This window comes from Podarcis pityusensis (assembly GCF_964106645.2).
Source record: "Podarcis pityusensis genome assembly, chromosome: 6".
In the NCBI taxonomy this organism is placed as follows: domain Eukaryota; kingdom Metazoa; phylum Chordata; class Lepidosauria; order Squamata; family Lacertidae; genus Podarcis; species Podarcis pityusensis.
The window spans coordinates 9,910,267-9,923,942 of record NC_138030.1 but is presented as its reverse complement, the minus strand read 5'-3'; the positions used below and the strand labels follow the sequence as shown (position 1 = coordinate 9,923,942).

General features: G+C 41.1%; 1 protein-coding gene across 3 annotated transcripts; it reads right to left on the bottom strand.

Moving 5' to 3' along the window:
- Positions 1-5,974: 5,974 nt before the first annotated feature.
- On the bottom strand, positions 5,975-12,856 carry RPS21 (ribosomal protein S21; the record flags this gene model as incomplete). 3 transcript variants are annotated; one of them, XM_081011695.1, is made up of 6 exons in its annotated part: positions 12,724-12,856; positions 9,692-9,788; positions 8,597-8,660; positions 7,520-7,591; positions 6,173-6,228; positions 5,975-6,041 (listed from the first exon to the last, which is right to left on the bottom strand). In XM_081011695.1, exons 2-6 carry the CDS (start codon positions 9,739-9,741, stop codon positions 6,032-6,034), a joined length of 252 nt encoding a protein of 83 aa, XP_080867821.1. In that variant the 5' UTR covers positions 9,742-9,788; positions 12,724-12,856. The 3 variants fall into 3 exon arrangements, with proteins under 3 accessions (XP_080867821.1, XP_080867822.1, XP_080867823.1); XM_081011696.1 differs by having other exon boundaries at positions 12,719-12,743; XM_081011697.1 differs by lacking the exon at positions 5,975-6,041 and having other exon boundaries at positions 6,169-6,228.
- Between the last annotated feature and the right edge of the window lie 820 nt (positions 12,857-13,676).

Sequence of the window (13,676 nt, the reverse complement as noted above, 5' to 3'; positions counted from 1 at the left end):
AATAAGCCATTCGGGCGAATGCCAGCTTGCGTGAAGAGGTTTGTACTCACATGCCAGCTTTGTGAAGTTTTAGCTATTCAGTCTCTCCCCCCCCCTTTTAAGGACCCCTTTCCCAGCAATGAAACAGAAACAACAGCTTTCATTAAGCAACAGGATTCTGTTCCAAAAGAAGGAATCCTAGCCTGTTTTGCACTCAGCCAAGCAATGTGAAGTTTTAGCTGAAACAGCTCAATTCAATTCAGCTGCCTTTCCAACTGTAAGTAACAGAGGAGAATTTCACAAGCTGGTGTAATGTAACCATGTAAGGGCAATAGGGCACCACTTGTACAATCAAACTCTAGTTCCTTCCCTTTCATGGCTCTTTTGAGATCTGAACTATTCTTATCCGAGAACAGCACTGGCGATTTAACTGCACACTGGAAAGAGTCTTAAAAATACATCTAGAAAAGCTTTCTAGGCTGACCATACTCTTTTAGCCAGGCAAGAATTTTAGAGACCCTGATGTAAGCAGAAACAATACTTCAAAGAAGAAAAGAGTCATATCCTGGTTGGAATTTATTACCAAACCTCAGATCTAGGTTAAAATCCAGTAAGATGTAACACTGATTAGGATATACATTAAGGACATGGAAACAGACAATGGGACATCTTGGGCTGAGACTTGGATTACTTAATGGTTTATATTATTTGAAATAAAGATAATAAACAAAGTTTAACAGAACTAGTTCGGCCTCACAGAAGCATTTCTTGAGTGAAATTAGTTTAGCTGGGGCAAAGTTTGGTCCATTAATTTCAGTGAGTCTACTTGGAGCACAACTTAGTTGAATAGATTTCTTCAACTTTCCCCAATTCAAATAGTGAATTGAACATAATTAAAATACAGGAAACAACGTAACTGCATAATATAACAATGTAACTGCATGAATAGTACATTTCCGAGCACAATGCAAAGTGTTTAAAGCCCTAAACAGCCTCGGCCCAGTATACCTGAAGAAGCGTCTCCACCCCGATCGTTCAGCCCTGACACGGAGGTCCAGCTCCGAGGGCCTTCTGGAGGTTCCCTCCCTGCAAGAAGTGAGGTTACAGGGTACCAGGCAGAGGGCCTTCTCGGTAGTGGCGCCCGCCCTGTGGAACACCCTCCCATCAGATGTCAAGGCAATAAGCAACTATCTTACTTTTAAAAGACATCTGAAGGCAGCCCTGTTTAGGGAAGTTTTTAATGCTTAATGCTATATTGCGTTTTTAATACAGTGGTACCTCTGGTTACTTAATTCGTTCCAGAGGTCCGTTCTTAACCTGAAATTGTTCTTAACCTGAAGCACCACTTTAGCTAATGGGGACTCCCGCTGCTGCACGATTTCTTAAACTGCAAAGTTCTTAACCTGAGGTACTATTTCTGGCTTAGCGGAGTCTGTAACCTGAAGCGTATGTAACCCAAGGTACCATTGTATTCGGTTGGGAGCTGCCCAAAGTGGCTGGGGAAACCCAGCCAGATGGGCAGGGTATAAAGATAAACTATTCATTATTATTATTATTATTATTATTATTATTATTATTATTATTCCTCCTCCAGAACGCCTCTCCACGAGCCCCTTGATATTTAGATATTTGAGCCAGTGATGTTGGAAATTCGGAAGGTGGCAACAAATGGTACATTGGGTAGCATGCTGGATTTTGGTTGGGGAGACCTGGGCTCACACCATTCAGCAGCCATAAAGTTCAAAGAGTGATCTTGATGCAGTCAATGAGCCTAGCCTATCTGCTGAAGGACTCATGTGCAAGGCCAGACCTGGCCTCCAACCCCTACAGGCTTACAAGCACTAGAAACCACAGCTCCAGCAGATGTGTCTGTTGCTCCTGTTGAGATAAATATACCTGAGTTGCTGTGCTTCCTCTCGTATCTGCTCTACCCACCGCCAAACTTGGCAAACAGATGAATTCTCAGTCGACTGCAGATATTGCAACACAATACTCTGAAAAACTGTCCAATTCAGCAGCTAACACAAGTTATGATGGAGTGTGAGTTATGGGTCAAGGGAAAATATTAGTTCAAATATATTCTTGTTCTAGGATGGCAGAACTATGTTTTTCTATATACCCTTTCTGCCTATTTTATAGTTACTGTACTTTTCCATGTGTAAGACTAGGTTTTTTATTTTAAGAAGCATGCTAAAAAATGGGGGTTGTCTTATACATGGGTAGTGCATAGAGTGGATGTTTGAATTGTTGCTGCCATGGGTGTTAATGGCTTTTGTGTGTGTTATTGGTTGCTGTGTCGATGGGTGGTGTTGATTGGCTGATGCTGTGGCAATTGGGCGGGTGATTGGCAGCTTCTGCCAGCAAGGGTACAGACGAGAGGAGGATTTTGTGATGTTGTGTGGGTGAGCGGTTTTCTGCAATCCCCCCTAAAAAAAGGTCAACAACACTGGGTTATCCTCCACAAAAAAAGCTCAACTCTGTGCCATCTCCCCCATTTTCTTAAATTTGAGTCCCCCAAAATAGGGGGTGTCTTATACATGGGGGCATCTTTTACAAGGAAAAGTACAGTAGCTTGTCTGACATAAATCCTGAACAAATGAAATGCCATTAAGTTCAACTTTCCTTATCCCACTAGTATTAATCCTCTAAAATGAACTGAATATTTAGGCAAATCTATGCACACTATGGCTCAGCTTTGTGCCTGAGCTGTGTAATGTTTTAACACCTGTTGCCAGTTACAGCAGTAGAATGCTCATTTTTATATAATTTCTATAAGCAATTATAGCAGGTGCTAATGCTTATTGACCCATGAGTTATGCAAAATGCTTGCCAATCATAATTCTTAATCTGGATAATTGGAACACCAATCATAATTCTTAATCTGGATAATTGGAACACCAAGAGGTAAGGAGTAATTTAAATATCAACACTTTTGGCTAGCTTTCTAAAGTATGCAGTCTTCACCCGTATTTTGGCAGCCATGTGAGGAGATGCTATTTATGGTGTAAAATTAAAAATGGTGCAAAGTTTTAAGAAAGCTACTTGCGCTTTTCACCACATCCTCCGTCTTCACTTTGTTCTAAGAATTTAAGTTACAGATAGGTAGCCGTGTTGGTCTGCCATAGTCAAAATAAAAAAAATCCTTCCAGTAGCACCTTTAAGACCAACTAAGTTAGTTCTTGGTATGAGCTTTCGTGTGCAAGCACGAAAGAAGAAGTATCTGAAGAAGTGTGCTTGCACACGAAAGCTCATACCAAGAACTAACTTAGTTGGTCTTAAAGGTGCTACTGGAAGGATTTTTTTTATTTTGACTAAGAATTTAAGGTCTCAAATATATAAATTAAATGTTCATAAATTTACAAGGCAAACACATACATAAGTATGTAAACCACGTGTCTGAAATAGTACAGGAGAACAATCCTGAAACCATTTTGACTCTCCCAAATTGACCTCAAATGTTTCTCTGCAAAGAGGAAGGAAATGGGAAAGCCTCTCCATTTTCTTTTGCTTACCTGTCTTTAGGGCATCTTTGTGTATGAATAGGGTGAGCCTGTGACCTGGATTCAGCAATTAAAGTATTTACCATCACAAAAGAATGGCCAGGATGCCCAACTAATGCAATTGCTGGCCACTGTCAGGTATCCTGGCAGACAGGATTTCCGCTGTAGACCGCCTCCTTCTTGATGTATGTATGTTTTTTGGGGTAGTCTTGAGCTACAGGGTGGGCAATTTCAAAAGTATATATAAGGGCTTGCACACCATTGTTCTGGGTTCCTCCTCCCTCCTGCATGTGGTGAGGACCCTGTTGCAAGTTTAATAAAGATCAGGCTTACTAGCTGCTTCTCAATATTCTCTGGTTGGCCTCTGTTATTTTCTCCTACTGATAGGGAACCCACTTGAGGACTCTATATGGGCTCTTGGATACCCCATAAGGGAAAAGGAGGTTTTTTTCTACAACTTCTTCAGGTGTCTTTTCGTCATTCCTACTGATGAAACTGTATTAAACCAGGTGTTTTCTGCTAAGTGCCTCTGCCTCTCAAGTGAGGCACTGTCCTGAGAAGCTGCTGCCATATACATATTTACCTAAAATTCCTACCTACTGCAGCAAACTACTGGCACAGCCTCCAGAATATACCTGGATTTAAAATGGAAGTCTCATCCTATATGGGAATGCCACTACCACCTCAGGTTTGCCATGATGTTTTAATATACCTGGCTGCTGCTATCTCAAAGTTTAAAAATAAGCCATTGGAAATCTAAAAGGTAAAACAGCTGTGCACATCAGGTCAAAAGTGCAGCATAGTGGATGTTAGCCAGAATCAGGGGAGTGACAGATAACAAAAGTTGCATCAGCATATGTCTGTCTTCTCAATCTATTCAAGCTGTGGTTTCCCCTAGGGCTCTGTGAGGCAGATAGAATATAAGCCTTCCTACCGGCTGCCAAGTTAATAGGTTATTAGAATAGACTTGCAGAATTGTGTTTGCTCAGCTACTGGGTAAAACTTAGAATCACAGAATTGCAGAGGTGGAAGGGAACCCAAGGGCCATCTAGCCCAGGGGTTGGCAACAAGTCCCCCGTGCGCTGCGCTAAAGCAGCGCAGCACGCGGGGACTTGCTGAGCAGCGACGGAAATCACGTCTGCACACACGCAGATACTGAAAATCGCTTCTGCACACGCGTAGATACCGAAAATCACTTCTGCACAGGTCCAGACACTGAAAATCACTTCTTCGGAGGTGCAATTTTCAGCGTCTGGGCATGCACAAAGAGATTTCTGGCGCTGTGGACATGTGCAGACGTGATTTCCGGCATCACACTGCGCCAGTCCGTCCCACGGATGATCTCTGTGGGAGTGATCCGGCCCATGGCCGATAAACCTTGCCGACCCCTGAATTCTAGTCCAACCCCCCCACAATGCAGGAATCTTTTTACATTGTTCCCCTTAGAAAAACATGGTCAGCTTTTCTAATAAAGGAAGTTCTCAAACTTTGGAATACCAGAAAAAGAAATAGCGGCTTCAATCAGATCTCTCCAGAAACAAGCCATTGTACTCTGCGCTTTGGATTTTTAATTTTTTGTAATTCACTTCAGGTCTCCAGTGAAAAGAGGCGAACAAATAGAGTTCTAAAAATAACCACCCACATCAGACAGCGTCGGGATGAGGGCAGCACACACCTCTTATTCTGGGGAGTGACATTTGGTGAGCCTAGGTGTGCGTACAGCTCCTTGAACCACCTACCCAACTCAAACTGAACTCTAAACACAAAAACTTTCTTCTAAGCTTACTAAACTGAGTGCTTAAAAATCAGCCAGTTCAAGCTCCTACGATCCTTATGACAACTAGTTTACATACTTCAGAATAATTATATTTATCACAGGATATCAATGTACTGCATTTCCTCACATTTGAGATCTTAACAAGCAAAGGGAAGTTCTCTTAACTATTGGCTTCTTGCTGTTCAGGAAAAAAACCTGCCAAGAAATACACATAATTTTCTTTCTCATGGGAAAATATATAAAGAATGAGAACCCTAGAGACAAACGTAATTCACAGATAAATGTAGCAAAACCATTTCTGCAGCTTTCTAGCCAGTTAGGTGTGCCCTCTGCAAACCACATATAAATGAAGGCAAAACGTGTGAGAACAGGGATGGAGAGAAAACCTGCAGCTTTGCAGATGGTATTCAGGGTCTCCATCCCTGTGTTTTAGAGTTCTAAGTAGAGAGACAAACGTCATCTTGCATCTCATGGCAAGAATGATATAAAGTTTAAGAATCTGGGACAAAAGTTTGGTGACTAAGAATCTGTGGTCTATTTTAGCTGTTAAGTATTACCATTGCAATCTATCACAAACACAAGCCTATTTTTTTTAATATAAAAAGAATCCATTTAAATTGCCCTATGTAATCCATATCAACAATGCTGTTATCTTCAGAATTAGCCTCTTTTAACAGTTTCACCTGTTACGAGCTGAAATGACACACTGAACTTTAGGTGCTTTCCAAGAGTTTTATTTTATAACAAATTTCACATCATGCTTCTTCATCATGCTTTAGAAATTCCTAGAAAAGGAAAAGAAACAGTTACAAATGTACACATTAAGCTTAGCAAAACAGCACAAGAAGCTGGCAAACTGAGAATGCACAGCTGCTTTAGTACCCGAGAGAGAGAGATGAGATTCAACAAAACTTACTTGGATATTATACCATCGTTCTTTGCAAGGCGCAGGATTGAGTCATCAGATTCCCCCTGAAACAGAGAAAATAAGTTTAACTGAGTGGCAAAGGCCTGTTCAAAGTGCTCTACATACAGAGCTTTAAGATGCTCTCCTGCAATCGGTTTTTGGAATGCACAAGCCAACACTTGACCAGGGTAGGGTACACAACTGATTTGCTTTCCTTTTTCCTCAGTAGAAGGGAGGGCAATGATTCTTATGAATACTTACCTGCGAGTAAGCACAACTTAATACTATGGATCTCGCTTTTGAATAAACTTGGACACAATGTGGTTAGGCTATTTTCACAATACTGGCCGGCTTAACAATTTTTAAATGGGTGCCTTAGTCAGATTCTTACAAGAACGTAAGAATAACCAGTAGGACCAGGCCAATGGCCCATCTAGTCCAGTATCCCATTCTCAGTGGCCAACCAGATGTGGTTTGGTCACTAAATGTTATTCTAAGATGGTAACTATCAGTTTTCAACACTGCTTACCTCCCTGTGACAGAATTACATTACTAAGTAGTAGTGTAGCCCACTGTCTTGAAATGACTTCAAATTAAGGTTCACTCTATTCATTCCAGAATGATGGTGTGTAATACAGAAGGAATGATTGCTTCTTTCAGGAGCAACTATTCATGGTAGCCTATTCATTTACTGATAGAGGGAACTTGCAAAAAATTATTGCACACACAGAGAACAGAGAACTCTTGAATGCCACTGTGAGTTAATTCATCAACCATATTTTGAGACAAATGAAGAGCTTCAGAACAGTCCACAAAGATGGTACTTAGTAATCCCTGCAGTGGTATCCAGCTCTGTTCATATTTGCTTATGTTAATCTAGTACAAGTTCATGTAAGAATTTGATACTGCTTGCAAATCTGTTTTCCATACACGCCTCATGAGTTAAACATGAAAGACTAAAAGCCCAATCATAAATATATTTATTGATTTCCATGTGTGTTACTTCTAAGTAAATGTGCCTAGCACTGCAGTCCAGCAACTGAAAGTCCTGGAGAAAGGATGTTTAAATGTTACTAGTGTAAAGAGCCCCTTTACATTACTCTCACAACCCAGAGGATAACAATTTCCTTATTTAAAACAGAATTAACTCCAAGATCTAGTCTGCTAACCTTAAATGAGCTGCTCCTCATAAGGTACCAGTAAAATATGTCAAATTAAATTGCGAGCTGCAGTTTATATAAAAGCAGAAACCCAACATGTAGTGAGACCACCTCCCACAACAGCCAAACACTGAGGTGGAAAGACAACAGAAGTTATACTACTGGGGAAGAGAAACCATTTTAAGTACATACTTACCATTCTGCGAATTGCTCCACAAATTGCATAAGTTTTGAATTGGCCATTGACTCTGCCTGTGACTTTATCAACCTGAAATGGGAATCAAGACTGCATTTCAACATGTTAACTGTTGTGCAGTTATACTGGAAAACACAATGCATAGAAGATATCAATTATCGGCAGTGAACCCCTTACAAATCTAACCAGGGAATTTACAGAAAGCAAATTAATATATGTATGAAAAATGTGTTTGCCCAGATTTACTGGATTACTGAAATCTGGGACAAATGTCAGCCATGTCCCATGTACACAAAAGGATTAATTTTTCATTTCTATCAATCCACAATACATCCAAAAATTAATAGAAATTTGTTTAAAACACAAAGGGAAGCAATGGAACAGATGATACTAACTTTTATGAATAAAAACAAAAAGTCATGCAGCAAGCAGTATTAGACCAACAGCACCCAGGGTTCAAAGCAAAAGAATGGCAGGAATGTGACCTACCCCTTGCTTTTATTGTCTTATATTTTTATAAACTGCTTTGAGGTTTATGTTTAAATAAATAAGCCCCCCCCCCATGTGCTTCCTTTGGACCATGAATGCTGTTCTCTCAGTACTGCTTGCTACAGGAAGCAGCCCCTGTAATTTATTTTCACCTGCAGCAGGAAGTAATTCTACAGTCCCATGCCCTCTGGACCCAGGAGCCTGAGAGAAGCAACAGTGATTATTGCTACGCTGCTGTAACTTTTAATACTCAGGGCCAGATCACGAAAGGCAGAAAGGAGTGAAAGAAAACTGCACATTATGCAGGGACACCATGTTGTAACCAACACTGGTTCTCTTTGTGACTGCAGTCAACTCCATGTGGCCTTGTGTTAGATCAATGCTTAACCAACTTTTTACACTTAGGCTTCTTCCTACTGTAGCCATAATAAGCCCATTGCAGCTAGGAATTCATTTTTTACATAAAGTCAGCAACCCAGGCAAGTGGCAGGTTACAAGCCTCATTAAAATGAAATTCAGTACCAAAAAGAAAACACATTCATTAACGTCTTTCAACTTGTATATTCTAATTAATTATATTTTACTCACCTCAGAAATATTCATCTGGATGGAGGCATGGTCTTTAGCACCAATTATCCGGTTGCTAGCAGAGCTGAAGGGAAGAAAAGAAGCCCCATGAAAATATATAAAAGTTCACGGCTAGAAAATCTTGCACTGAAGACAACCACCATAGTCTTACAGCAGCTGCACCCACTCTTGGCATGCCTGGGACACCCCCTGCACTCTTGAAATACATGGAACTAAAGCTCTGGACATATCTCTTTCTGGAATCCTCAACTTAGCCTTTCTGCATCTTAAATCCTGCTTGTAACCACCTTACCTTTACTACAGTTGAGCTGGCAGGTGCATGCACCTATCTATGCAATCATCTTTTTTTCTGCTGTAGCAGCCAAATAGCTCAATCTTATTATTCTTGTTTATTAAATTTGCATACCACCCTTCATCTGTAGATCGCAGGGTGGTTCACAACGTAAAAATACAATATAAAAAACAAGAACAAACCAAGAACCCCCCTCTGACAACACATTTAAAAGGTTTATCAGATGTTAATCAGCCAAAGGCTTGGTTGAAGACAAATGTTTTTTCCTGGCACCTAAAGGTGTAACCCCCACACCCTCCCCCCAAAACCAACAACTCCATGCTAACATAGCAACTGACACATCAGTAAATCATAGTTTGGTATTCTAAGAATGAACCCCAGCGAGCCTTGGGCTCACACACTCCCTCAATCAGCATGAACACAAGTAGAAGTTTGGAAGCTTTTGTTTCTGTTTAAGATTAACTGCAGCTTGCTATGTCACCAAACCTGGACATACTGTGCTCAATGTGCTATGGGCAGTTGAAACAAAGCCAACTTCAAGTTATAGTTTATCAAGCTAGCTTGCTTCAGGTATCTGTACTTAATATTAACCAGCTTGTCTCAGGTTGGATGACACACTGAACTGCGGAAGCTCCTGTGCTCTTCCTCCAGTCATGCCAGGAAGTCAGGTTGGGAGCACTTGAGCCCAAGGAGCGTTATTGTATGGCTAAAGCCATGATTTAACCCCATGCCCAAATGTGCCATGATTTTCTTCAAGTTGCCCAAGGCAGACTGGTAATTTCCATGGATAAATTAATACACACCATTTACGAGGAACGTAGAGATCCACAAATTCTCCAGCGTCGTTCTGCATTGTGTTTTTCTAGGGTTTTGCCACAAGTGACGTGCAACAGGAAATTTCTGACAAGATATGTTAAAAGATCAGTACTTAGCAGATGCTTAAGTGACTGAAAATTGCAGAAATAGCCTCACCCCCAGAAGACTGTAACCTATCAGAGTCCTTATCTTCCAGCATCTTCCCATCTCAGTTATGCACGTATTTAAAACTACATTGTGTGTATTAATTTAATGAAGCAGGAATATTTCTTTTGAAGTGTTTATTTTTATTTAAACTCTCAGTTGTATGCAGGAGCACTTCCCTAGAATATTAAATTATAACAATATTTTTTTATTTTCAGGTGGTAGCCCTGTTGGTCTGATGCAGTCAAAATAAATATTTTTTTTAAAAAAATTGTCCAGCAGCACCTTAGAGACCAGCTAAGTTCGTTCTGGGTATAAGCTTTCGTGTGCATGCACACTTCTTCAGATACTGGACAATCTTTTTTATGTTCAAATTAACTGCTGTTGTATGATATTTCTAATGCTATAATGATCAATGGGTGTTTTCCATTTTAGCAGCAGCAAGCCTCTTCAATGCAAAGTAGGGTCTGTTTACTTGAAAACAATGCAAAATTATTTAATGTATCAGGGAGGTGGTACTCAACTAAGTCAGAGTAGATTGCCTTCAAATTTTCAGAGATGAGATTATCTTAACCGCGACATACTATCTTTACAGCCAGAGTTGTGTCTACTCTTAGTAAAACTCAGAAGAGACATTCATAACATGTAAATGAATAATCCATGAATAAGAAATGTAAGATTCAGAATTACACACCCACTCCACACTGTATGGCAGCCTAGACTTATCTAAATACATTCTCTCACCTAAATCCCACTGTCATCTCACCTCTACTGAACTTGAGGAGGGGTGGAGAGAGGAGCCAATTCCATCTCCCACTTAAGTGGAAGATATCGTTCAACGATTAACAGATGGAAAACAAACACATTTGTGCATTTACTGCACTTCCAATAAACGGAAAGTAAGTACATGAACAGCCCCTCCTCAAAGCAACAATTTCTACCTGCCAGATATTAAGAGTACAGGAAATTGCCTTGTACGAGACAGATTGAAACTGCAGAGTTTTGAGAAACTAAAAAACAAAGTGCGAGATTGGCTTCATTATTATCAGATAATGGAGGCATATAATTCGGACAAGAAAATTGGCTTCCAGGTGGAAAAATCAAAATTAGAAACAGAACTGTTAGAACCCAAAACTAAGACTTTATCAAAGATGTATAACTTGCTGTCGAAATGGAATACTCAGGATGAAATGGTGAAATCTGCTATGATTAAATGGGCACAAGATGTTGGACATAACATAATGATGGCTGACTGGGAACAGTTATGGACCACAGGTATGAAGTTTATGGCATGTAATGCCTTAAGAGAGAATATTATGAAAATGGTATACAGGTGGTACATGACTCCAGTCAAGCTTGCAAAAATCTACCATTTGCCCGATAACAAATGTTGGAAATGTAAAGAAACTGAAGGTACATTCTTCCACCTTTGGTGGACATGCCCATGGATTAAGGCTTTCTGGGAGATGATCTACAATGAATTGAAAAAAGTATTTAAATATACCTTCTTGAAGAAACCAGAGGCCTTTCTCCTGGGCATAGTCGGCCAACTGGTGCCAAAGAAGGATAGAACTTTTTTTATGTATGCCACAACAGCAGCAAGAATACTCATTGCAAAGTATTGGAAGACACAAGATCTACCCACTCTGGAAGAATGGCAGATGAAGGTGATTGACTATATGGAACTGGCGGAAATGACTGGCAGAATCCGAGACCAGGGAGAAGAGTCGGTGGAAGAAGATTGGAAGAAATTTAAAGACTATTTACAGAAATATTGTAAAATTAATGAATGTTAGAATGATGTTGGATAGAAATTAAATGGTTTTTAGCTGAAATACTATAAGGGAATATGAAAAATGGATTATTAACAGGTAAAAATTTAATGTTACAATACTTTAAGATTAAAGATTAGGATAAACAAAGAGGGGAAGGATTTGCTGAACCAACAAACTGAATTGGAATACAAAAAAGGGAGGCGTGAGGAGGTCCGGGAAACAAGCTAATGAAAAATAAGTAATGGAAAGATTGAGTTGTTTTTAACTATTTTTATTTTGTATTTTTCTTTTTTCTATTTTTACTTTGTAATATTTTGAAAACCTTAATAAATATCTTATATATATATAAAAAAGGAAATTGCCTTGTACGGACTCCGAAACAAGGGTGTTTGCAAACTGAACACAACAGGTTTTACCTTTAAAAAAATGCTCTATTTCAGGCTGCAATTCTCAATTCACACTTAACTTTCCGGATACGGAGCTGCCTTACGCAGTCCATGTAACTCAGCTCTACCTACACTGGCTGGCAGCAGCTTTCCAGGATTTTAGACAGGGTTCTTTCCCAGCTCTACTCAGATATGCTGGAGATAGAATCTGGGATATCTGCATGCAAAGCAGATGCTCTGCTACCTGGATTCATTTCCTGCAACACAGGTAAGGTACACACAAAAGCCCCACAATAAACTCTAATTTCTATTTTTTCAAAATTCCTTGGATATGTCTACCGAGCAAATTCACTATGAAATTCTGCTTTTTGGCAATCGCCGGAGCACGATTTCTTCTGTTCTCATCCTGAAGCAAAGTTCTTAACCCGAGGTAATATTTCTGGGTTAGCCAAGTCTGTAACCTGAAGCATATGTAACCCGAGGTACCACTGTATATGAAAAGGGTCTCCTTCATGTCCCCTCACCCCCTGGGCCTCCCACCTCAGGGCAGAGGAAGCAGGCGACCCCCGGGAAGAGGGGAAGCTGGGAGCGGGCGGAGGAATCAGCTCAACCGAGTACGCGCCTCACCCCCTCACCCCGCTTTCAACCGGCCACCTCAGCGAGGGAGAAATCACGGCCCGCCCGCCCGGGAACACGGAGCAGGCCTCGCCTCACCTCCTCACACGCCTCGAGCCCAGGCCGGAAAGAGAGACCTAACGTCACTCAGAGGCGACTACAAAGCCCGCAACGGCGGCAGCGCGCAGGCGCAAGGGACCACGAGGCGTGCGCGGCGACGTCACGCGCACACCGGTTTCTAAGCCTGGCGGCGCCGTGAAGAGTGTCAGCTTTCGAGTGGGCGGGGCAGAAGAGGCCGTTATGGATTGGGCGTGGCTAAAGAGGGTGAGTTCGGGGGGGGGGGCGTTTCGGGGCTGTGCGCAAAAAGGCGGGAATTTGGAGAGGTTCCTCGCTGAGGAGAATGAAGGGAGCAAATGATATTATTATTGCTTCGTAACATTTAGTGCGCCTTTTGACTGAGAAGAAAACCCAAAGCGGTTTACAGGAAGATGATAAAATCAAGAAAGATTCAGAACCGTGCTTTCAAAACCTACACAAGTTAAAATATTGAAAACAGATTAAAATCACTTCCTAAGTACCTGGGTAGGCTTGTCTGAACAAAAATGTTTTCAGCAGGCCGGGCAAAAGGCTTCTGCTTGATCTCAATAGGCAGGGAAAAGATACAAGCAAAAGACGACGGTTCACTTGTATTTTCCACATTACCTCATATATCACGACAAGGAAAATAATGGACTGTGTGCACAAACTGCAGCTAGAGCTTTAAAGCGCATTTGGAGCACATGTTCGCTCCCATCAAGTTGGTTTAAATGTCGCTGGCAAGAGCAAGAGGAGTAAATTGCAGTGCGCAGAGTTCCATGTTGGTGTGTGAGGGCAGAGGAGGTGGGTTTAAGGCGTGCAAGAACCCTTTCCGCCACAAGCCTAGTGGGCGAAGGATACCCGCATTTTGGCCTTGCAGAGGGCGCCACTGAAATTTGAAAGACCAAAGTCTGCCCCTGGCGAAGGAAGGAAAATACCCACTGAAAATTATTATTCTGCTCGGGTGATGGTACACT